The sequence below is a fragment of the Artemia sp. Qi Xiang Cuo genome, chromosome 11 (genome assembly GCF_049724085.1).
Source record: "Artemia sp. Qi Xiang Cuo chromosome 11, ASM4972408v1, whole genome shotgun sequence".
NCBI lineage: Eukaryota > Metazoa > Arthropoda > Branchiopoda > Anostraca > Artemiidae > Artemia > Artemia sp. Qi Xiang Cuo.
Window position 1 is genome coordinate 46,986,652 of NC_142804.1, and position 25,483 is coordinate 47,012,134.

General features: G+C 34.9%; 2 protein-coding genes across 7 annotated transcripts in view; one reads left to right on the plus strand and one right to left on the minus strand.

Moving 5' to 3' along the window:
- The window catches only part of LOC148947049 (uncharacterized), a 136,087-nt gene extending 123,496 nt beyond the window's left edge, over positions 1–12,591 (plus strand). For 2 of the 3 annotated variants that reach the window (XM_089096838.1, XM_089096839.1), the window contains exon 2: positions 11,424–12,591. In XM_089096838.1, coding sequence (XP_088952964.1) covers positions 11,495–12,439 — 945 coding nt within the window. In that variant the 5' untranslated portion in view covers positions 11,424–11,494 and the 3' untranslated portion in view covers positions 12,440–12,591. The remainder of the gene's footprint in view (positions 1–11,423) is intronic. The other variant, XM_089096837.1, reaches the window with a different exon arrangement.
- Positions 12,592–19,729: 7,138 nt separating this feature from the next.
- LOC148947052 (leucine-rich repeat protein soc-2 homolog) overlaps positions 19,730–25,483 on the minus strand; it is a 75,355-nt gene continuing 69,601 nt past the window's right edge. For 3 of the 4 annotated variants that reach the window (XM_089097242.1, XM_089097240.1, XM_089097239.1), the window contains exons 12-13: positions 24,138–24,375; positions 19,730–21,030 (exon numbers count right to left, since the gene is read on the minus strand). In XM_089097242.1, coding sequence (XP_088953368.1) covers positions 20,995–21,030; positions 24,138–24,375 — 274 coding nt within the window. In that variant the 3' untranslated portion in view covers positions 19,730–20,994. The remainder of the gene's footprint in view (positions 21,031–24,137; positions 24,376–25,483) is intronic. The other variant, XM_089097241.1, reaches the window with a different exon arrangement.

Here is a 25,483-nt window from a genome sequence, read left to right on the forward strand (position 1 = left end):
TAGGTAATAAAGGAACATTGAACATTTTTCTGATTTTGTGGGTTTTCGCAAGAAAATAGCTTGTCTTTAACAAACTTAGCCATAGCTAGTTGAAACTCTGCATAAATAACCTCATTTTTAGCCTAATTGTGTAGGTACTAAAGGAACATTGAACATTTTTTCTGATTTTGTGTGTTTTCGCACGAAAATAGCTTGTCTTTAGCAAACTTAGCCATAGCTAGTTGAAACTCTGCATAAATAACCTCATTTTTAGACTAATTGTGTAGGTACTAAAGGAACATTGAACATTTTTTCTGATTTTGTGTGTTTTCGCAAGAAAATAGCTTGTCTTTAGCAAACTTAGCCATAGCTAGTTGTAACTCTGCATAAATATCTTCATTTTTAGTCTAATTGTGAGGGTACTAAAGGAACATTGAACATTTTTTTCTGATTTTGTGTGTTTTCGCAAGAAAATAGGTTGTCTTTAGCAAACTTAGCCAAAGATAGATGAAACTCTGCATACATATCTTAATTTTTAGTCTAATTGCGTAGGTACTAAAGGAACATTGAAAATTTTTTCTGATTTTGTGTGTTTTCGAAAGAAAATAGCTTGTCTTTAGCAAACTTAGTCATAGCTAGTTGAAACTCTGTATAAATATCTTCATTTTTAGTCTAATTGCGTAGGTACTAAAGCAATATTGAACATTTTTTGATTTTGTGTGTTTTCGCACGAAAATAGCTTGTCTTTAGCAAACTTAGCCATAGCTAGTTGAAACTCTGTATAAATATCTTCATTTTTAGTCTAATTGCGTAGGTACTAAAGGAACATTGAACATTTTTCTGATTTTGTGGGTTTTCGCAAGAAAACAGCTTGTCTTTATCAAACATAGCCATAGCTAGTTGAAACTCTGCATAAATATCTTCATTTTTAGTCTATTTGAGTAGGTACTAAAGGAACATTGAACATTTTTTCTGAGTTTGTGGGTTTTCGCAAGAAAATAGCTTGTCTTTAGCAATCTTAGCCATAGCTAGTTGAAACTCTGCATAGATATCTTCATTTTTAGTCTAATTGTGTAGGTACTAAAGGAACAATGATCATTTTTTTCTGATTTTGTGTGTTTTCATAATAAAATAGCTTGTCTTTATCAAACTTAGCCATAGCTAGTTGAAACTCTGCATAAATATCTTCATTTTTAGTCTAATTGTGTAGGTACTAAAGGAACATTGAACATTTTTTCTGATTTTGTGTGTTTTCATAAGAAAATAGCTTGTCTTTAGCAAACTTAGCCATAGCTAGTTGAAACTCTTCATAAATATCTTCTTTTTTAGTCTAATTGTGTTTGTAATTATTTAAATTTGATCATTTTTTCTTATTTTGTTGGTTTTAAAAAGGATATATAATTTATTTATCAAAATTAGCAATAGATGGTTGAAATTCTGCATAGATAAATACATTTTAGACTCAAAGCGTATTTAATCAATTAACAGTGAATATTTTTTATTAGTTTGTTTGTTTTAACAATATAATATAATGTATTTAGCAAAATTATCCATAGCTAGTTGAAACTCTGCATAAATGTCTTCATTTCAGTCTAATTGCGTAGGTACTAAAGGAACATTGAACATTTTTTTTCTGATTTTGTGTGTTTTCGCAAGAAAATAGCTTGTCTTTAGCAAACTTAGCCATAGCTAGTTGAAACTCTGAATAAATATCTTCATTTTTAGCCTAATTGCGTAGGTACTAAAGTAACATTGAACATTTTTTCTGAGTTTGTGTGTTTTCGCAAGAAAATTGCTCGTCATTATCAAACTTATCCATAGCTAGTTGAAACTCTGAAAAAATATATTCATTTAAGCCAAAGAGAGTAGGTACTACCGGAACATTTAACATTTTTTTTCTTATTTTTTGTGTTTTCTCTCTAATATAGTTTGTCTTTAAAAAAATTAGCCATAGATAGTTGAAACTCTAAATAAATTTCTTAATTTTTAGTCTAATTGTGTAGGTGCTCAAGGAACATTTAACATTTTTTATGATTTTGCGTGTTTTCGCTAGAAAATAGTTTGTCTTTAACAAAATTATCCATAGCTAGTTGAAACTCTGCATAAATATCTTCATTTTTAGTCTAATTGCGTAGGTACTAAAGGAACATTTAACATTTTTTTCTGATTTTGTGTGTTTTCGCTAGAAAATAGCTTGTCTTTAGCAAACTTAGTCATAGCTAGTTGAAACTCTGCATAAATATCTTCATTTTTAGTCTAATTGCGTAGGTACTAAAGGAACATTGAAAATTTTTTCTGATTTTGTGTTTTCGCAAGAAAATAGTTTGTCTTTAGCAAACTTAGCCATAGCTAGTTGAAACTCTGCATAAATAGAGAAATTCTTTAACTATTTAGGGGTAACTTACCTTTTTAGGGATGTGCATTTAGGGTTCTCCTACATGCTGAACCTGAAAGTGTGTCCCCTGACATACTGGATCTGAAAGTGTAATTTCAGAAAAATTCTTTAACCTTTTAGGGTTAACTTACCTTTCTATGGATGACTATTTAGGGTTCTCCAACATGTTGAACTTGAAAGTGTGTTCCCTGACATGTTGAATTTGAATGTCTAATTTTCGTGGCGATGGACTATTCTAAAGAATAAAAAACGGTTGAGGCTTGATAATTTCAGAAAAATTCTTTGACCTTTTAGCGTTAACTTACCATTTTATGGATGACTATTTAGGGTTCTCCAACATGCTGAACTTGAAAGTGTGTTCCCTGGCATGTTGAATCTGAAGGTATAATTTTCGTGGCGATGGACTATTATAAATAATAAAAACGTCTCAGGCTTAAGATAATTTCAGAAAAATTCTTTAACCTTTTAGAGTTAACTTACCTTTTTATGGATGACTATTTAGGGTTCTCCAACATGCTGAACTTGAAAGTGTGTTCACTGACATGTTGAATCTGAAAGTATAATTTTCATGGTGATGGACTATTCTGAAGAATAAAAACGGTTGAGGCTTAAGATATTTATTGCTTAAACATATTTAAAACATTTGAAAAAAATAATGACATATTTAAAAAAAAAAAGCTTAATCCATTTGATATGAGGAGGAGCAAGTTTAGGACTTTGGATATCTGATGCATTTTTCCATGTCAGGTATCTTTTCCGGTATCCATTTAGCGAAATATCTAACTTCATCTTCTGGACCATGGACTGAATGCAGGTATTTCTCACATTTGAAGTCTTCTAAATTGAATAATGCTATGTTTTTATCACATTTTTCTAGTAAGAGTTTATCATTTGGCACGTTTCCCTTAACATAAACAGCTTGCACACAGAAAAAACTGCATATTTACTGAATTTCCTCTTGTACATGTTTTATTTCATAGAAATTTTCATTATGTGGTCGTATGGTTTTAACGTAAAAGCCATTTCGATTTATAAAATTTAGTGTTGGACTCCATCTGTTTTTCTCGTACTTATACATATTGTATCTGATGTTCCATTTATAGCAATGAATTTCACGTCGTTGATTGTCTAGGAGTAAGAAAGCTGCTTAGAATATAATTCCAGTTGCGGAATATTTCAGACCAATATATTCTGTGTCAATCTCCCGGACCACCCGTGGCGCTTCTCGGGGCCCGTGGTGCATCCTGTGACGCTTCCCTGACCCGTGGCGCTTCCCGGACCCGTGGCACTTCCCCCACCGCTTTCCTGACCCGTGGCGCATCCTCCGACACTTCCCTAACCTTGCCCTCCCCGCACCCCCCGGACCCCCGACATAGCGTAGCGGAGTATAAGATATTTAAAATCTAAAACATAGCATGACATAGTAGGTTTTGATTTTGTTAAAACAATTAATCCAAATAAAATTTCATATTAATACTCTTCATATGCTCTGTGGGAAAAAAAAACATGATTTGAACAGGATAGCCATATACTGTAATTGTACAAAACAAATTAATATATAAAGTTTTTTTTTTGTAATATTAGAAGAGGCAATGTGAACCATTAGATTATATCGCAATATAACCTATCTAAACCTACTATGAACAGAATATAGTGCCTTTTTTTTTTTGTATTCACTAATATAATTTAGCAAAAGTGTTAAAAAACTAAATATTAGTTTTTTATTTTTTTAAAAAAATTAATAAAATTAAAATTTAATATTAATACTCTTTTATATTCTCTGGGGAAAAAAAAAACCTTTTTTTTAAATTAGAGCCATCTAATCTAATTTTACAAACATACTTATTTTTTAAATTTTTTTTTTTTGTACTATTTGTATAGGCACGGCGAACCCTTCGCTTATATACTAATAGATATTATCAAAACCTGCTATGACCATAATATATTGCCTTTTTTTGTATTCAATAATATAATTTATCAAAAGGGCGAATGCATGCACTTGACGTGATTCAAAAGGGGGAACATTATATTTCCTTTGGAGAGAAAAAATCATTCAATATTCCCACTGAGATATACTCTTACACAGTGTTCGAAAATGTTGCATGTGGAAAAAGGCCTATAAAAATTGGATGAAATTGATAGATATTTCTATAGCTAAAGGTAATAACGCTTACATTTTGATATCTCGATTGCACGTGTGTGCCGGATGGTACGGGTAGCGAGTGTTGCAGGGTGTACGGACCGACGTCGCTCTGTTCCTGTGCGACTGTGTCGTACCTTTCATGATCTTGCATAAATGAGATGGTTGGGTTCTCTATATTAAGAGAAGCCATCCATTCTCTTTTCGGTTTTCGACCGGACTGTATGGTGGCTGCCTCGTCCACTTTTGCTTTCTTGGGTGGAGGGGGTATGCATTCTTCACAATTGTCCTTAAAAAGAAGAGAAAAAGTTAGTATCTAAATAATTTGCCCCCCTTTTTTACAGAAAGAAAGTTATCACCCTCATCCATGCAATTTGTTTAGTTTATAACTAATAAAGCAAAAAGAAAAAAAAATTCTTTAAATTTACTATTTCGATCCTTTTTTGTATCTGAGAATTACGGCTCACTGAGCCGTTCAAAGGCCGGCCTAGTTTGTATATTTATCACACCCCCAGAAAAAAACAGTCCATGGAAAATAACCCCCACGGAAAATAACCCTGAGAAAAGTCTTGGAAATATACCTCCTCCCCCCACCTAAAGATTTCGCATCCTTTTGAATCTGAGAAGTACGGCTCACTGATCCGGTCAAAGGCCGGCCTAGTTTGTATATTTATCACACCCCCACAAAAACAGACCACGGAAAATAACCCCCACGGAAAATATCCCTGAGAAAAAAGACATGGAAAAATATCCCCTCCCCCCACCACCGAAAGATATCGCATCCTTTTGAATCTGAGAAAGAAGAATTAAGGCTCACAGAGCCGTTCAAAGGCCGGTCTAGTTTGTATATTTATCACACACCACAGAAAAACAGCCCACGGAAAATACCCCCACGGAAAATATCCCTGAGAAAAGACATGGTAAAATATCCCCTCCCCCCACATCGAAAGATATGGTAAAATTGCTATTCAATTTACGCATAATAAAGCAATGTATCTTTTTATTAAAGAGAAACCTTTGGTTAAGCCGCTATCCAAATTCTTGTATATTTATCAAAGCCGGATGTACTTTAAAGGGGTGTCAGTAATTATCAGATAATTAAATCGTTGCGAGAAATCTGTAAGTCAAGCCATAGCGGACAGTATATTAAGGGAATGACAGAAAGTTGACAGTTGCTTTTAGATAAGATACGGAATTTATCAAAAACAGAATTGTGGTCGTAAACAGAGGGGGAAGGAAGGATGTGGTTTACGTAACGAAAAAAGAGCGTATTTTACGCCTTTTATCGAGTATGAACATCATATAGTGGCGTTTGTATAGGGGGGGGGTTACCCGAAGAGGGTAGAGGGTGACCACGGAAAACAATTTTGAAAATAAAAAAGAACTTACATGGTAAATTGTAGTTGCCAAGGCTTCAACTTCATCAATAGTATCCATTCTAGTTGTTTGAACTGTGTTCTGGAACTTTCTGATAATTTAATCACATTGCATGCCCGTTATATACGAAATCTCAAGAGTGAATTGTTATGTAACGGGGAAATCATATGTAAGCATGTCTCTGATTGGCTGAGAAGGAGGATGTATCCGACTCGATGATTGGCTGAGAAGGACACATGTGATCTAACTGTTTCCTATTCCAGGACACCATGACATTCACCCCTCGCATGCACTTGTCCAAAACATCAATAATAAATAACTCCCTCAGGCCTACAGATTGAAGAAACCTTAATGTTTCTTAATTCCCCCCTTCGTGAATCAATAATTACCCCTAGAGATTATGTAAATAAAGTTCTCAGGACAGGCTAGCCAAACAACAATGAAGACATGTTTGTTTCTTAATTTCCCCTTCGTGAATCAATAAGTTCAACGAAAGAGTATGTAAATCAATTTCTCCTGACTTGCTATCAAAATAACACGGAAGCCATTTTTGTTTATTAATTTCCCCTTCGTGGATCAATAATTTCCCCGAGCGATTATGTAAATCATGTTCTCAGGGGAGGCTCGCCGAGAAAAACATCAAATAACTCGACCTTGGAAAAAAGAGGTCATTGAGCGATTACGTAATCTTTCTCCCTATGGACTCTATGACCATATTGTTTCATAATTCCCCACGCTCGTGAATCAATAATTCACCCATCGATTATGTAAATCACCCTCATGTCATTCGCACGTGGCCAAACAACAACAGATCGATTGACCTTGACACACCCACTCGAATAGACTCGATCGATAATCCTTGAATAAATTATGTCCCGTCATCCCCACGCTCGTGAATCAATAATTCTCCCATCGATTATGTAAATCACCCCTCATACCCTGATTCGTTAGCTCTAACCAGAAAAGAAAGAGAACATTTTCGATTTCGAAACAATTTTATTGAATAATTACAACAACAACAACAACATCAATAATACATAGCATGTACAATTATCGATACTGTTTATTGTCTTAAATATGTTTCACCAATGCACTTAAAGCACATTGAAGTCTATTCACATTTGCTATATCAACTTTAGTGGCGAAACATAATTGATCCTCCATTTTAAATTTGCTCAAGGATATCACATATCTTACATATACTGCATCCCATTCCAGACAAAGTCGTGATCCTTTCGTGATTTCCACCGCAATGTTTGGTGCTCTTGTACTATTATCATCAACTCCACTATCAACTTCTAATAGGGCAAACATTCCACACATCGCCATCGGCAACACAAATATATATCCAAAATGAGTAAAGTCAAAACTGTTCTTCTCACTCCTTTGAATTCTATTCACAGACTAATAAAACTATATAAAAAAAACCCGTTCCTTATATTCCCACCGCCGCTAATATGTAAGCACGTCTCTGATTGGCTGAGAGGGAAGATGTATCCGACTCGCTGATTGGCTGTGAAGGAAACACATGATCTAACTGTTTTCTGTTATCGGATCAATAAAGTTCCCATTCGATTATGCAATCAAATTTTCGGAAATCCACTTCCCCCTCGAGTCCTAGATCAATAACAATGTTCCCGTTAGAATTCAATGCGCATGTGCAACCTTCGCCCCCGAGTTATTACACATAGAAACAAAAAATAAATCGATCTTGGAAAAAGAGGTCATTGAGCGATTACGTAATCTTTCCCCCTAGGGACTCTATGACCATATTGTTTCATAATTCCTCACGCTCGTGAATCAATAATTCCCCCATCGATTATGTAAATCACCCTCATGTCATTCGCACGTGGCCAAACAACAACAGATCGATTGACCTTGACACACCCACATTAGACTCGATCGATAATCCTTGAATAAATTATGTCCCGTCATCCCCACGCTCGTGAATCAATAATTCTCCCATCGATTATGTAAATCATCCCTCATGTCATTCGCACGTGGCCAAACAACAACAGATCGATTGACCTTGACACACCCACATTAGACTCGATCGATAATCCTTTAATAAATTATGTCCCCCATCGATTATGTAAATCACCCCTCGTGTCATTCGCACGTGGCCAAACAACAACAGATCGATTGACCTTGACCCCCATTAGACTCGATCGATAATCCTTGAATAAATTATGTAAAAAAAAGTTGTAGGTGGCAGCAGGGGTGCGTGACACGTTGGGAAATCGAACTAAGGTGGCGGTTTAGGTCGTTCGTTGTTTTTAAAGGAGGCTCGTTTAGAGCGGTTTGTCAGTGGAACACTTTTTGGTCTTTTTTTTCGGGAATGATCCAATGTAGTGTTTAGTTAGGAGTCCATGGAGCCGTAAAACTTTGTCATTAACATCTTCAGAACTTCGGAATTTCGCTCCAAGTTTCACTTGCTATCCAATTTCCGAATTCCAATAAGCCTTTATCTTGTAGGGATATTTTTTTCGACTTAGTGCCAGTTTCCATTTAATATGTTACTCATGCTCTTTTCTCTGGCCTTTTAAATGCTTAGGGGTGTTAACCCTGTTAACTCAAATTTACAGTAATTTCAGTTGGTTTAACGTTTGACTTAATTATTGGTTTTAATTTCTGTTCTTTTTGGGGTTCCGTGTCTTGAGGCCCATTGATATCTTGGGTATGAGGGGGGGGGGGGGTAGCAAAGAAGAATGCGGGGGGATGACTGCTCTCCAATCATTTTGACTGTAAAAAAAGAGCTCTAGAATTGTCGATTTCCATTAGAATAAGCCTTCTCCAAAGTCTTTACGACCACCCTTACAGTAGAAGTGGCCAGGAGAAAGAAAAATCAAATAGTTTGCGGTAATAAATTGTAGGTAAGGACCGACTGGGCCCAGTGGTAACCGAAACTCTAAAAACAATCTTTATAATAACTAATGCATCAAAAGAATTGTTTTTTTACGCGATTCCAGATACATAAAATCCTCAATTTTAATGTTACTGATAAAAAGTTCAAAGTTGACAAAATGTGTCTGATTTTCAATGAAGGGGGATACACCCCAAAAGTCAAGCGATCTTAATGAAAATCCCACCATCAGATTCAACATATAAGAGAACCCCATTGTAGAGGTTTCATGCATCTCTACAAAAATGAGGAATTTTGCTTTTTTTTTGCCAAAAGATAGATCATGGATACGTGTTTTTTTTTTCATTTTTATTTTTTTCACCCAGGGCGATTGCATTGAACCAGTGGTCCTAGAAGATTGGGAAAGGTTTCATTTGAATGGAAACTAAAAGTTATAGTGTCCTTTTAAAGTGACCAAAGACATTAAAGAGTAATTAACCCTCTCCAAGGCCTGCTTTTCCCCAATGAAATCTGATCAAAATTTTTAGATAGCCATTTGATTTAACATAGTTGAAAGGTCCAATAACTATGACTCTGGGGATGACATGACCCCCCTAGTCTATGGGGAGAGTGATGTAAGTTATCCAATTTGCCGATTGTTTACATGCAGCATTTGTTATTGGGAAATATACGGATATTTTCTTTGTGGGGAAATTTCCCACCGGTAGAATTTTCCATAGGAAGGACACTTTCCAGGGGAAATTTTACAAGGGGGAAACGGCTATAAGCTATGTAATTTGATCTCTGTTTTATATAGTATTCGCTATTGCAAAATACAGGGACATTTTTCGAATGGGAACTTTCCAGGGTAAAATTTTTCACAGAGGAGGATGGAATTCCCGGCTGGATTTGAAAAACGATCAGAGATAAAATAAAAAAAAATCAAGTGGAAGTAAGGATAATTTTCTAGTGGAAATTGTTCCGGATGAATTTTCAGCGAAAAGGAATTGGTCTGGGGATTTTTTTTCTGTGGTGAGGAAATTGAAGCAAAGGATGGAATTTTTCGCGAAGGACGGATTTTCCTGGGGAGATTTACCAGTGGATAGGGGAGGTGCTTTTCCTCTCATGATTTGAAAAATGGTCTGAAATTAGATATGAGACTAAGTTTTTTCAACTGAAAGTAAGGAGCAACATTAAATCTAAAACGACCAGAAATAATTCCTCGTGTGAGTGGGGCTGCCGCTCCTTCAGCCCTTGCTCTTTACGCTAAAGTTTGAGTTTTGGCCCAGTTCTTTGAACTACTCCTGAAACACAAAGGCCATTTAAATGGAATACGAAGAATGTTTAAAGCAGTAAAAACCTTTAAGGTACCGAGTAAAGGTTGAAGAAGGGGCGTCCCCCCTCATATACAGAATGATTTCTGTTTGTTTTAAGTTTTGAATTTGCTCCTTACTTTCAGTTAAAAAAAAATTGTTTTTTAAAACAAATTTTATTATGCTAAATTACGCTAACTACATTATAACTAAACTATGGGAAACTACGTCATAAAAAGATTGGGCCCAGATTTTTCATTCCGATGTATTCTACACCACAAGAAAAACTGAATAGAACTTTTATATGTTCAGGTATCTTTTATTTATTTGCTCACAGTAAATAGTTTAGCTCTTCTGATCAGTCGTCTGTATTGCTAATTTAAAGTGATAATAATCGATACAGAACCTCAAGCAAGATAACCAATTGTATTTTCAAAGCGTTTCCGTAGAGGAGGAGGAAGTTGTAGTAAACTTGAAAAATAGGAGTTGACTAAAGAAAAATTTGCAAAAATCTGTATTTTTTAAGTGTAAGGGGGGGGGTTGGCCCCGGTTGTACATATTTTAGATAGTTGATACTTTCAAAGAAAATAAGATCGACTAACCATCTAAATTACGAGAATTGTATGCTTTTATTTTATCAGTCATCCATTTTGCTTTATTAGAACATAATATACTTTTTTTTAGTTAGTTTGTAATCTTTATGAATTTTTGCCTGACTTGACTTTGCTTGAAATTTTGTTGAGACTCACATTATTTATTTATTTTTTATGTTTGTCATATATTTGGTCAAAATAATTCTAATTTTTATTGAACCTAATCAGTTGACAATTTAGCTACACATGATTTTGTAAAGAGTATTTGTGCTTTTTGCGCTCCACAAAAAAAAATCAAAATTCTGAACACTGATAAATTGAACACTCAAAAACTGTATCCTTGAAAGAAAGAAACCACCCATGGTACATCACAATGCGAGACACAGGGTGTCAAAATGCCATTTTCTATTGTTTGATTTTGTTTGTGTTTCCATAAAAGATTGACTTTTATGAGTCACTCCACTAAAGAAATTTATTTTTGTCAAATGCTATGTTTTAACTGCACCCCAAATATCTAGAATTAGGTAAAAGAATCTAAGACGAGTTGCATCTCCTAGGAGTCAAAATTAAAATCTTTGAAAAAATAACAGTACAAGATGGCACAGGTAAATAAAAGGCTGGACACTTGCTATGCCAACATGATAATAACTGACCGGAGGCGTAGCTAGGGTTTTCAGCGCCCAGAGAAATGTCGGTTCTTACCCCGCCCCCTCCTTCCGAAAACAAAAGTATCAATAATAATCAACAATTAAACAACAAGCTGATGTCATTCTTCTTTTTTCAGATATAAGATCCCTCAAGGTCTCAGCATATCTAGGGAGTTGTGAAAGCCCTAAAGTACCTTGCTAGTAAACAATGGAGGTCAATGAGGAAAGTGCACCAACAAATCTCCCTATTACCACCAGCAAGAGAAAGATTAAACCTCCAGATCTTTATAAGGATAAAAGCGAAGTTGTCGGTTCAAGATATAAAAGGTATCGTGTATGGGACACTGGTCACTCTGCTTGGACGGAGGAGGAACTATCTCTTCTATTGAAACTGCTAGAGCAACACGGATCTTCAAAAGTAACAGAAGTAGAAATGATGCCAAATCGAACTGTCGAGGATGTCAAACGAACTCTTTTATCTGTCACTGCTCCAGCAAGACATAAATCTAAGTCAATAAGGTCGTATAAACGCAGATCTAATCTTGTTCAAAGCGTTCGTATCCAAGATTCAGTTGAAGAAAAAGCCCCTATGACCTTGTGGCTGGAAAAAATATTGTCCATTGGTACAGGGAACGCAAATGCAGCTTCTTTATCTCAGGCTCTTGATTTTATTGCTAAATATGAAAGTCACCCTCCGCTGAGTGAGTGCAAAGGCGTTGATTATAGTGCCATCTACAGGTATCTCGCTGATTTGTCTGTTGGTGCTATACCCCAAGGGTTGAATAAGGAAACATGTGTTTTCTTCTCAAATGTCCTTAAGGAAGTAACAAGCGAAATAAACAGTTCTGTCAGCTCTTCTAGTGCTTATATTGATCAAATTAAATCTATAGACACCTGGGAACATTATGTATTTGCCAAAAAAATTAATTTATCTGAACCAAGTGAAAAAGAAATTGAGGAAGCCAAATTAACCTTAAAAGAGAGTTCAAGTGAGAGAATGAGAAAAATAATTGAACAGCCTGGCTGTAATCCATTCAAGTTTGATTTAAATGTGCTAGATATTAATCTGTCAAGCATGGCATTTGCTGATGATAGTGTTGCCAAATTGGATGAAACAAGTGAATCTAGCAGTGAAAGTGACATGGAAGAATGAGTTTTTTCCTTACTAATTCTTGCCTCTTCTCCAAATATATGAGGGAGATTTCCGTATTCTATCTTAAAACAATTTGTATGGTGTTCAATTCCTTTTCTATGAAAATAAAGACATTACAGTCAAAGAACCTTTTAGATTTTCAAAGATTTATAATCTTTTAAACTGTTGTGGAACAATGATAGCTATGTTTTGCAGACTAAAAGTAAACTTGGAGTATTTTTCTAGCTCTGACTGGGGGAAATAAGTCCTTTAAATTTGGCAAAGTTTATTTCTTCGTTTAAGGATTCTCAGCCCAAGTCGTTGTTTTTTTTTTTTTTTTTTTTTTTTTTTTTTTTTTTTTTTTTTAGTGAAATGCTGTGAAATGGTGAAATAAGTCCTTTAAATTTGGCAAAGTTTATTTCTTCGTTTAAGGATTCCAAGTCAGTTTTTTTTTTTTTTTTTTTTTTTTTTTTTTTTTTTTTTTTTTTTTTTTTTAGTGTAATGGTGAAATGCTGTGAAAACTTAATTCCTATGAAATTTTGTCTATATATTTCATATTGAATAAACGAGCTATGTTGGGTATAATCAAGGAGTATTTCAAAATATCTTTTACTGCAAAAGGAAATGCTCAATAGATATGGATTTGAAAAGTCTAAATCTCCTCTTTGTAGTTTTCTACTTTTATATTACCAGTTAAGATAGTACGGACATTTTCAGCTTCTAACCAAGCTTTCTTGATTTTCCCAAGGCTTTCTTGATTTTCTTGATTTTCCCAAACTTGATAAAAAGCTTTCTTGATTTTCCCAAACTAAGACACTGGGCGTATGAGCTCTGATCTGGGAGCATGTGTAAGTTTTTTCTTTAATCTTGACAATACAGGTATTAGTGACTTCAGTTTGGTACCATTTCAAAATATTATAATCCTTATCACAATTTTTTTTTTTTAACCCACATTTTAAATTGCCTTTAGTCACGTAGAAACACATAAATTTAATTGGTGGGGGGGGAGATTAAGCTAAAAAACACATGAATGAAAGTTTAGCGAGAATAGTAATGTTAAGGTTTGGTGGAGTGGGACTGGGCCCAAAGTTTTCCTCTGTGCACGCACCTACATGAATTTAATCTTTTCACTAGATATCAATTCCAACTTTTACTTGTGAGGTAAAGGTACACATGGAAAAAATTTTTTTTAGTAAAAATGTGCATGAATTGGAACACTTGAAGGTAATAATTGGCTGTTAGATCACGGTCGTTTTTTGGCTTGCTCATCCTCCAAATGCTGGTATCTGATATGCCTGTGAGGCTAATAAACATGTGTTTCCAGACCATCAAATTAACCGAAAACAATAGGTAGGTTTAATGCTTCTGACTAACAATCAGCTTTTAGACCATGGCCGCCTTTGGTGATGATGGATTTGCAACTTTTACTAGTCGATGCGTCTTTTATTGGTTTCTTATATGCGTTACTACTACTGACAACTCACCGCAGTACCATGCCGCCTGAGGCCAGCACAGCTACGCATGCTCCTCCTCCATCCCAATCTATTCAAAGCCTCCCTCTTTACAACCTCCCAGGAAGTTCCCATTTCTTTGAAATCTTTCTTTATGACATCCTCTCACCCCAACCGCGGACGACCTGCTTTCCGTTTAGCCCTAGACGGTTGGCCAAAAAGGATAATCTTCGACAATCTCTTATCCTTTATGCGCAGAACGTGACCTAGCCATCTCATCCTTTCTCTCATTATAGCCCTAGAAAGCGGGATTGAACAGCACTTTTCGTACAGGGTACTGTTTGAAATACGGTCAGTCAGCCGGGTCCCCAGAACAATCTGTAGGTAATTTCTCTGGAAAACATCTAGTAAATCTTCATCCGCTTTTCGGAGCGGCCATGCTTCAGGGCCATATTTGACCACCAGAGCTTCCAATATTCTGAACTTTTTCTTAACTTTTTTTAGTCTTTTCGTTACTCAACGTCACCTTTTAATCTTCACTTATTCCTAGCCTTAGTGACTTAGTTTTCTAAAATTAATTTTCAAACCTATTCTAGCATCCCGAGCGCGCAAAACCTCTAAAAGTTCATTCATTTTGCTCACACTTTCATCTAGGTTGCTTAAATCATCAGCATAATCTAAGTCCAAGAAAGTTTTTCCTCCCCATTTGATTCCGTGGTCTCCCATTACCTTTCCTGTCCTCCTTAAGACAAGTACAACAAAATGATCCATATAAGGGGGGGATAGAACACAACCCTGCTTAACTCCTGAGTTAATACTAAACCAGCTGCTAACTTCATTTCCTACCTTGACCGCAGCAGTGCTATTCTCGTACATAGCACTAATCACTTTAATGCATCGATCTGGCATACCATGTACGGGTAGGACCTTCGCTGAGGCTTTTCTATCAATTGGATCGAATGCTTGCTCACAATCGATAAAACTGGGGAAGGTGTTTTATAACTCAGGCACTTAACCTCAATTATTAACCTAAGAGTGAAAATTTGGTCGACCCATCCTCTACCCTTCCTAAAACCGCACTGTTCTTCTCTCATAACTGTGTCTACAACATCTCTCAGTCCAAAAAGAATCACATTACTAAGTAGGGGCCGGCCGATTTGAGGGTCAGTGTCATTGTCAGAAAAAAAATATATCGGTCGATATATATATATATATATATATATATATATATATATATATATATATATATATATATATATATATATATATATATATATATATATATATATATATATATATATATATATATATATATATATATATATATATATATATATATTATGTATTTTTTTATGCGCAACTTGTCCAAAAGATGGCACCAGATTTCCTCAAGTAGATTTTTCTTGTCCAGTCTTTTGGGGGGGGGGGGGGACCAGCTAAGTCTGACCATGGTAGAGAGAGCACCACAGGTGAGTCAAAGTATATTTGTTGTCAATACAAACCCGGTGCAGCAATGTTCTAAATGTATGGTGACTTCAAGAACGTACATCATCTACCATCACTGCTAAAAAGAATACAATAAACCATGCATATATGTTAAATAAATGTTCAGTAGCGTGGTTGAAAGATCCAAGTTTCAATCGATTAAAACCAAGATATCCAGTCAGGGGCGCAGCTAAGGGGGTATTTTAAGGCGAGGAGGGAGGAGTTCCAAGGTGTCGCCGCTGCGTGTCAACATCTTGGAAAATTTACCTTGGAAATTTAGCTTGTGTGTCCGTATTTGTCGGCATACTAGACGATTTCGTCGAAGCATTCTTTAAATCCCTCCTCCAAACTTAAAACTCTAGCTGCACCCCTGTATCCAGTGTGCCTAGCATGGATTCGTTAGTAAGAGACCATACCATATGAATGTAAATTAAAGTTATCACATTAATATGTGAATGATTAAAGTTCAAAGTCCTGCTATTGCAATTTGGGTTTTGAATAATCAATTTCAATAAAAATCAAACAAACCTTCTAAACGACCTACTTTTTGGAATCCACAGTTATTGAGGCTGTTCTTTGGTGTGTGATAGACCAGGGAGAAAGATATGAGTATGGATATGGGCAGAGAATGGGGGGTTTAAACTTTAGGTACTCTTTTTACCGGAGGGGAATTTATCGGCAAATTATATCGGTGTCGTATCAGTACGCTACCGATATATCGGTGTCGGACCCCGAAAATCCATATGGGTCGGGCCCTATTACTAAGTAATTTGCTACCTACAGAAACCAGACTAGTGCCTCAATAATTACCACACTCACTTTTATCACCTTTCTTATACAGTGGTTTAAATAAAGTTTTCCTGAAATCGCTAGGTACTTCCACTTTTTCAAAAATCATATTCATAATCTTCAGTGACTTATTTCTAACCTCAGAGTCACCATATTTAAGAAACTTATTTACCACACTGACAGCACTGGAACCTTATTATTTTTTAATCCTTTTCCTCATAAAACAAATCTTCCTTCACATCCAAGGTATCACAAACTTTCATTTTTCTCTATATCTCTCCTGCAACTCTATCTCGGTTTATCACATTCTCAAAATGTTCTGCCCACCTCTTTTTAACTACTTCCTTATCAGTTATTGTGGCCCCGTTCCTATCTTTAACTGGGACAAGTCTAGATTGACTAATTCCTCTCAATTTATCAACATGCCAGTACAATATTTTACTATTATGCTGTCTAGCTGCATCTTTGAGATCCTCGGCAACATTTTAGCACTGTTTAACAGGACGCATTTATTCTCCCCTAAACTAAATCTTTAGTTTAGGGGAGAAAAATCGCTTCCAAGATCGTGTATTTATCGAAGGCCGCTTTATAGTTTGTGATCGCATATTACAACCTTATCGTTCTTGGACCGTAGTTTGAACCGAAGTGTAAATTGAATCTTTTAAGAAATATGTCACCATTTGTCTTGAAGACAATTTTTATTTGGGACATACCATTTAAAAGATTCTATGGCTTTGATAACTGCAGAGTTTAATTGATGACGCAGAAACGAAACTAACACAGCATTTGCTTGAATGCAAGGTGCATTTTTAAATGTAACAATACTGATTGGTTGTCAGGAATTGCCAACTTAGCTAAATAGAATGAATAAACTGAGGAAAAAAGGAAGAAAAATCTTAAGTTTGGGCTAGAAAGCGTTCAGCAAAAATTCCGTCTAAGGGTCAGACCTTTGTGTATGATTCCCTCTATACCCTGTGGTCCAATAATCTTCTTTATTAATTTTATCAGAAAATCAAGTAGTGGCTTCAAATTTTGTCCTCATATGGGATTGTAATTTGCCTAAGAAATTGTTTTAAGAATCTTTTTGGTTTTGTCTTGTCGCAAAATCAGTTGTTTGGGGCATGGATTATCTATTTTTTTATTTCTGAAAGAGGAAATTACTGGTTGTTGGGCTGGGTGATTCAAATGAATTCCCTGCAAAAAAAAAAAATGTAGTTGATACGATTGCCAAAAAAAGTACACCAGCTGTTCTCTATCGATCGTTGACCTGTTGAAATTACTGGCCCAATAGTGTATTTCCTGAGTTTTGCTTATCACATGTATTCTACTGGGTTTCAGAAGATGTTTATATAATTGATAAATTAAACTTAGATAGGCCACTAAGGTAATAGTTTCAAACCTCATAAGACATGCGAAACTTCAAAAACATTTGACTAATGGTCAATAGGTTCGGTAAAACAATACCAAAGTCATAATATACGACCCATTTGGGCTGCGAAATGTAAGCTTGCGAATTAAGAGGCGGTCCCAATACATGATGACAAAGAGTTTGTAGGGGCAAAATGTATAACAGGTGAGATACCGTGCTTTCTTTATTATTCAAAAAGAAAACTTAGCTAAAACATTACAGAACGGGCTTAATAATCGGATTAACTATCAATCATCAACCTAATTAACTATCATTAGTCACTCCCAAAAATATAAATTTTAGCTCATATTTAATATAGGCGTAGAAAGAAGAACTAAGTTAGAGCCTTCCACTTATTATGAGCCTAAAAAAGGCGAAATTTGTTAGTATTTGATGTTTCCAGTGGGGAACTTACGCGGAGAAGGGAATGATATTCCTTAAATTTCCTTTCTTTTGAGATCAAAGCAACACGCGACGGGTAGGCTGGTTTTTAATAAAAAATAATCCTTACTGGCAGTAGAGTTTCGAAGCAGGCATTCCCAATGTATAAATGACATGGCCATCTTCGACAAGTATATCCTAAACCACTTAATTATAAGACACGGTTGCTAATAAGCTTTTATTTATATCCTGCAAACAGGATAAAAAAAAGAACAAAAATAAACTAAAATCCTGACACAACATTTTTACAATTAAAAGCAATTGAGTACTTCCGGATTTACTCTATTTACGTTTCAAAAAACTAATACTTGCCAATTTGGCTCAATCAACAAAATAGTAATGTCAGTAGAATAAAAACAACTAAATATCATTCAGAAAGGCAATACAGAATAAACATAAAAAGGAAAGAAATAAACGACAAAAATATCTTGTGAACTTTGTAGAGACCCATCCAAGAGACTTAAAACTTGTACCTACACTGCCTCTATTAAAAATTGGACTCTAGTAGCACCAGAGCCGTATCCAGGTTTTTTTCGGTGGAGAGTGTGTGGTTTACAAAAGTACTTTTTTTTTGGGGGGGGGGGAGAGGGGGTAAAAATTAAAAAAAACATATAAATTTGTTTATATTCATTTTGTTATGTTTTACGAGTCAAAAAACATTTCGGGGGGAGGAGGGTTTAAACCCCCTAGCCTCCACCCTCCTGGATACGGCCTTGAATAACACACATTCTATCGTTACAGGGCGAAGACTATGACGTTCTTAAAGGCAGAGAGACCGTTTTACCAGTTTGTTTGAATATACCAAAAATATATCTTCATCCCTAAAAATTTAACCAATCGTGGAAAATCTATTTCATTAGCTTTGAAAAACAGGGCTGGGGAATTATGGATACTTTGAAATTATTCCTATCCTATTCTGGGATAAAAAATGTTTTTTCAAACTTTACTTCAACTCCTATTATACTCCAAAAGTCATGAAAAGCCTATCCACCAGATTTACAAAATTAAAACCTAATTTTGCGTTATTGCATTCATGCCTAGGGACTCAAATCCTAAAATAAAGATTGGGAGTTCAGTGAATAGAATTTTGAGAAGATAAGAAGGATATATGCATGTACACGGAAATTTACTTTGGAGACACAAAAAAACGGCTATAAATATGTATATATATGAAATAATGGGCGGAATTACAAAAATCTTCAAGAATTTCATCAAAGAGGAAGGGGGTGTGAAATTCTTCCCCTATAATATTACAAGATTGTATTCGCAAGCTAATCTCAACAGAGTTGGGTGGTCATCCTCGAAAGAAAAAGACATGCCCCCAAAAAAAAACTATCTAAGAAACACTAAACCTGAAAAATTTTGGCTATTTAGCATAGTGATTCAGTGACCCAAGAGCAGGGCCAAAAACGAGGCTACCAATTTATATGGCCTGTCTAACGAGAAGAGACCAAATTAAGTCTAAGCCTTAAATACATTCTGATACTGGAATGCTCAATCATTTACCCTTCATTTTGTATCTAAATCTAGAATTTTGCTGAGGTGGTCAACTACTTCTTTAAACTAAGTGGCGACTGGGTATTTTTATTAAGCCTCTCCAGGGTACACTTATATACTGCGTATATGAATTTTCACTGGCTATACTAATTGGCAGTAAAATTCTATGGGAAGTTTGGTAAAAAAAAAAAAAAAAAAAAAAAAAAAAAAAAAAAAAAAAAAAACAAGATGAGCCAATTACGATTTTTAGGTTTAAAAATGACAGATTAAAACAACTACCATACAGTCTGTTGATAATTATAATGGACAATTATATTATAGTAAATATATATATATATATATATATATATATATATATATATATATATATATATATATATATATATATATGACTATATGTATATATATATATATGACTTTCATTGGCTCGACTAATTGGTAGTAAAATTCTATGCCAATTAGGTCTCCCCGAGTCATAATGTCCCCCAGGGTCTAAATTCGGTTTCTATGTATTTATTTTGCTAAATTGTAGTGCTTAGATTTTGAAATTTACTTTACATTAATATTTCTGAAATTTGACGATAAACGAGTGTAAAACTATGATGAGAAATCCCTTCCCCCGAACTTAAGAGTACCCCTCCCCCTGAAAAAAAATTAACAGAAGGACCACTTTGAAATTTACACCTAGTTCTTGTTGTCTGTTATTTAGAAATGATCACAATAGAAGTTTAACAGCTTTTATCTCACTGTACTTAAATAATATCAAAAGGTGATACAACATATCAGGAGTATCAAAGGATATTAAAATAAATTAAGACGAGTATTAAAAGGAAAGAGAAACAGATATTCTTAGCAAACAAGATGGCGCACGCACATAATCAAAATATGTCAGATAAAACGTAACAGATATAATAAAACAAATGAAAACATCCAGAAAAAAAAAAAAAAAGTCAGAAATAATATATTTTCCCTTTTCCTGGAAAAAAAAAGCCTTTAAATTTCCTATGTAAATAAAGTCCCTATTTTCAAACGACTTGAACTAATTTTGTTGAAACGATTGTCATTTATTTTACCACTCTGCTTTAAGATACAACTATGTCTTTCCTTCAAGCGTTTATTTTAAAGATAACTTAAATATAACCCACCCTCCCCAAAATAATCCCAATTGTAACAATGTAGATACTCACAAGAAATCGAGAACCAAAAAAAAAGAAAAGAAAAAAAAAACAGTGGGTACTGCTGAAGAACATTAAAATCAAAACAAAAAGCAAAATTAATCAATGTTCTCTTCTTTTTTCCTCTTTTGTATATAACACCAACGTTCGAACATTTAACACTCACTAAAACCTGCTGCTCTTGAAAAAACAACAACAATTAAATAAAATAAAAAACAAGCTGAGAGCAATAAAGAGAGCTCACTTTCCCTCTCTTTGAATGTACAATTTTTTGAACAAATCAGAATCACTTTCAACTGAGTTTTCGTTAGCAAGATCTCTGATAAAACTTCACATGGAACGGTAGGGCCCCTGCATCTTCAAATACTGAAAAAAGAGAGAAAATTATAATTAATGCTAAAAATATGTATGCTAGCATCGGGCATGTTGGACAAATTTTATCCTCCCCCCCCCAAAAAAAAAAAAACAACAACAAAAGGAATAACCCGTTAATCGAACTTTCCTTCTAGACGCGTAAAATAGTCTAATATCGACTTTATTCAACAAATGCAACTTTTAACACATACAAAAACGTATATTATTGATATCTGCTACTTCTACCCTGCGGTAGCGCAGTGGATTGATGGTCCGCTTGACAATACAGGACCCAGGGATCGATCCTCGCTGCGGACTAAAAGCTTATTATTTACTCTAGAAAAAAAAAAATCAAGAACTGAAACGTCAATCCCACGCCTTATACGCTGGCAATAGCTCTGGAATATATTTTTTTTTATCTATTGTGTTTATGCACAGAAAAAAACCCCTCAAGAGTGGGACTCGAACCCACGACCCTGAGATTAAGTTTCTTACCCATCACACACTGTACCCGCAGAACCGACAGTGTTGTTGATTTGGTTTTCCGCCTTTGATACATCTACATATAAACATAAACAGTTTCCAAGTCCAAACATAGCGTTAAAGTTCAATAACTACTGGACTATTCGGAGGTACTTGTGTATTATACGCCACTCACCCAAGTGCTTCATCTAATTAGAACCGGTTTCTTTGACGCTCAATCCTAATAAAATATCACAAAATATGATGAAAATATAATACTTTAGAAACAAATTTGGGCTATATACGAGTATTTGCACATTAGAAGCTGGGGTAAAGTAGGCTATAGCGGGTCTGCATGCAAAATGTGTTAGGTACTATTATTCTGCATATTCCAAAGTAAGAACGGTTTTCGAACTCCAAACTGTCCACATACTTTAGCCCCCCCCCCCTAATATGAAAATATATACCCCAAATTATATATTTCCCATCTATTCTGTCACTTCTCTTTGTCTTGTCTTACGCTAGGTTGAAAGAAACCACCGAAGAAACCAGTTTATTCTTGAGTTTTAGACACCGTAAACTTGAGTGAGTGGCGTAAAATACACGTAAAATCCAAGTACCAATTTGGAATAGGGATAGAAACATTAGACGAACCATATTGCTTGTGATTACAATAGCGCTATAGTTTTGTCAAGTTAACAAAATTATCTATTATTGTTAAGAAGGGAAAATCTTACATATCACAAATATTTCGTCACAGAATTGTGTAGAATTTTTAAATTCCCATGAAAAAATATTTTATTACATATGGCAGAAAGAACTTTAAACTTTTATTCAACGATTTTGGCAAAAAAAGAATCACTTAGTAAGCAATACAAAACACACGATCTGAATCAAAGCAAAGATAAATGAGAACAATTGGACAGTGGCATGTACTCTGATTGGGATTGATAATACTTGCTCGTTCAAAACCATAATTACGTAGTGAAACAAAGAATTTTTTTTAACAAGGGCTGATTAAAATTACCCTTGACACACAGATGTATTTCTGCACCAAAACCACGCAAAAATACGCACTGCATTTGAATTTTCTATAAGATTTAATCCTTTCTCTTCCTGTAAGTTTTCTCGCAATGACAGTTCTCCGAGTGCAATGATACACTTTAATTACCAAGACCTTTTAGTTGCATAGATGTTACCTTTTTCATACATTCTTACCCTAAACCAGGGTTAGGAGCAAGTCCGTAACCGAGGTGGGGGTGGGGGTTTGAATACCCCCCCCCCCCCCGAGATGTTTGTCCGAAATGAATATAAAACATTTTCTGATGCGTTTTTAAGGTTTTTTGTACCCCCCTCCCCCCAAAAAAATTCTTTGTAACCCCCCCCCCATGCCTGAAAAAATCCTAGATACGGCCCTGGTTAGAAGTAAGTAAATTCAAAATTCTATAATTCTAGCCTCCTCACTCTGACTCATTCGTACAGCCTCTTTGTACCAAGTTCACTCCAACATTATGAAATGCACTGTATATTGCATCATGAAATGCACTATACGTTGCATCATGAAATGAAAGAACTGTTCAGAAACCTTTTTTTCTGTAGTAAATACCTTTATCACGGACGGACAATAAATAGAATATAGCCTAAAACTGTAAAAGATGAAGCTAAATTTTTGTTTATAGTGGTACAGCCAAGACAGTGTCTCTTATAATTCTTTCCTTTTACTGTTATTACTATTTGGAAGGAAGGAAGGAAGGAAGGAAGGAAGGAAAGAAGGAAAGAAGGAAAGAAGGAAGGAAGGAAAGAGAGGAAGGAGGGAGCATTGCAGGTCAGCTTCATTTTAGGCCATACTATGGGCAGAATCCCAGCACATGTTTCACTTTGCACCTTTTTCTAAACAATCTTAAAGGATCCATTCAAACTTTGTCAACTAATTGCATTCTACTATTTTCATGTCTTTCCTTTCTTTCTTTCTTCACCATCCAAGTTTTAAGTTTATCCTTCTTTTATGTCTTGGCTAATTCTTGTCTCTCCCTTTATCGCATGTTCCCTTTTACGTCTTAATTTTCCCTGGGTTTCTATTTTTCTACCAGTATTGTTTGTTTTAGGAAAATGTGCTTCCAATTTTTTTTTTTCGCTTCAATGACGAATAATAGCTATTTCTGATTGAATTTATCAGGGAACTGACAAAAGGTAAAGGGTAACTAACAAAGGCTATTTGCTGTCAGGTTACTTACAGAAAATAATTCAAATAAACCAAATTTAGTTCAAATTTTTTTTTCGGCATTCAGCTAGGTTTTACCAGTAACAAAAAAAACACACACACATATATAAACATATATATATATATATATATATATATATATATATATATATATATATATATATATATATATATATATATATATATATATATATATATATATATGCAACTGGTATATAATAATACAAAAATAGAAAAATAAACTCATTTTACTATTTTTCTTCTCTATAAACAGAAGAACTCCTGTAACATAAATACCTATGAGTTACTGCAGCCGACTCGTTTTCCAGCCTTGCTGGAAAACGAGTTGGGTAATTTTTGGCTGCATAATATACCACACTCTGGCGGACAATTCACGCCAAAATATTTGGAAAAATAAAGAGAAAAACTAGGTTACCTGAATAACCAGAGATGGTCCTCCATTGACAATTTCCGCAGGTATTTGAGATAGCGGACAATTCTCAATGCTCATAATTTGCAAGCTGCTACAAAGCGCCAACTCAAATGGTAAACTGTGCAAATTTGGATTATCATTCAGATAAAGCGATTCCAATTTCTCCAAATGGCCAATTTCGTCAGGTAAAAATGTCAAATTATTTTCTCCAGCGCTCAAATATGTCAAATTGCAAAGATGTCTAAAAACAGAAATAAAACATAAAAAGAAACTAAAAAAAAAAACCCACACACACATTACAAAGTATTTTCTCCCTATAAAGCCAACAACTGTTAAGTTTATTTGAAACTTTCCCTCTACTTCGATGTCAAATGTAAAAGAATAACATTTAATAAGACATACTGAAAAAAGAATATCAATTAACTCTAAGCCAATTCAGTGCATCTAGGTGCAGAGTCCCTCATTTCATCGGTAGCACTATCAGTTGGAAAATATAAACATTATCATTGTGCGTCTAGCTGTAAATAATAAGATGAAAAAATTAACTTTCTTTAAGCAAGTATTAATTTATATTTTTTCTTTTATCAAATTTGTTTCGTAGTCACACAGATTGATTAAATAGGAAATAGATAAATACATAGTAATGCACAGGATTGTCAACAGTGGCGTAATTTCGTCAAAATCCAAGGAGGGGGGGGGGGGATGGAGCCAATTATCCCAAATCAAGTTAAAATTACAGTGACAAATGAAAAATGAGCCATTAAGTACCATATACGCAAAGACAAACTTCTACGGATGCTTGAATTATGCATATTTTGTTGACAAGATTTTGAGGAAACTGAATTTCAGTTGGCCCCGGGCAAACTGGGAGGGGGGAGGCAAACTGGGGTTTTGAGGGGGACAGTTGTTTCCCTCCCTGTCCCATAGCAAATAACGCTCCTGATTGCCAGATGGCAGCACCTTTATTTACGTAAATGGGATTAATAAAATTGGCACTCTCATTGGTTCGACTTACCAGTAATCGCAACTATTGTTTCTTCGCAGTTTCTTAAACAATTTTAATATTAAAAACATAACCCAGTATGATCACTAAATGTCTAAGAGACCACTAAACAGCTTAGCAGGAGGAATACTTTTATTGAAAACGTACAACTTCAATGATACTATAAGAAATTTACTTGTCAAAACCCTGAATTTTCATGCTACATGAGAAGGCTTAATAGGGACGTTGAACTATTTAAAATTGTACCATAAAAAAAGAAGAAGCAAGAACCATCAGAATAGATCCAGTTATACAGAAACAACGAAAAAGAAGAAGAAGGACATCAACAAAATATCTGGAAAGTTTC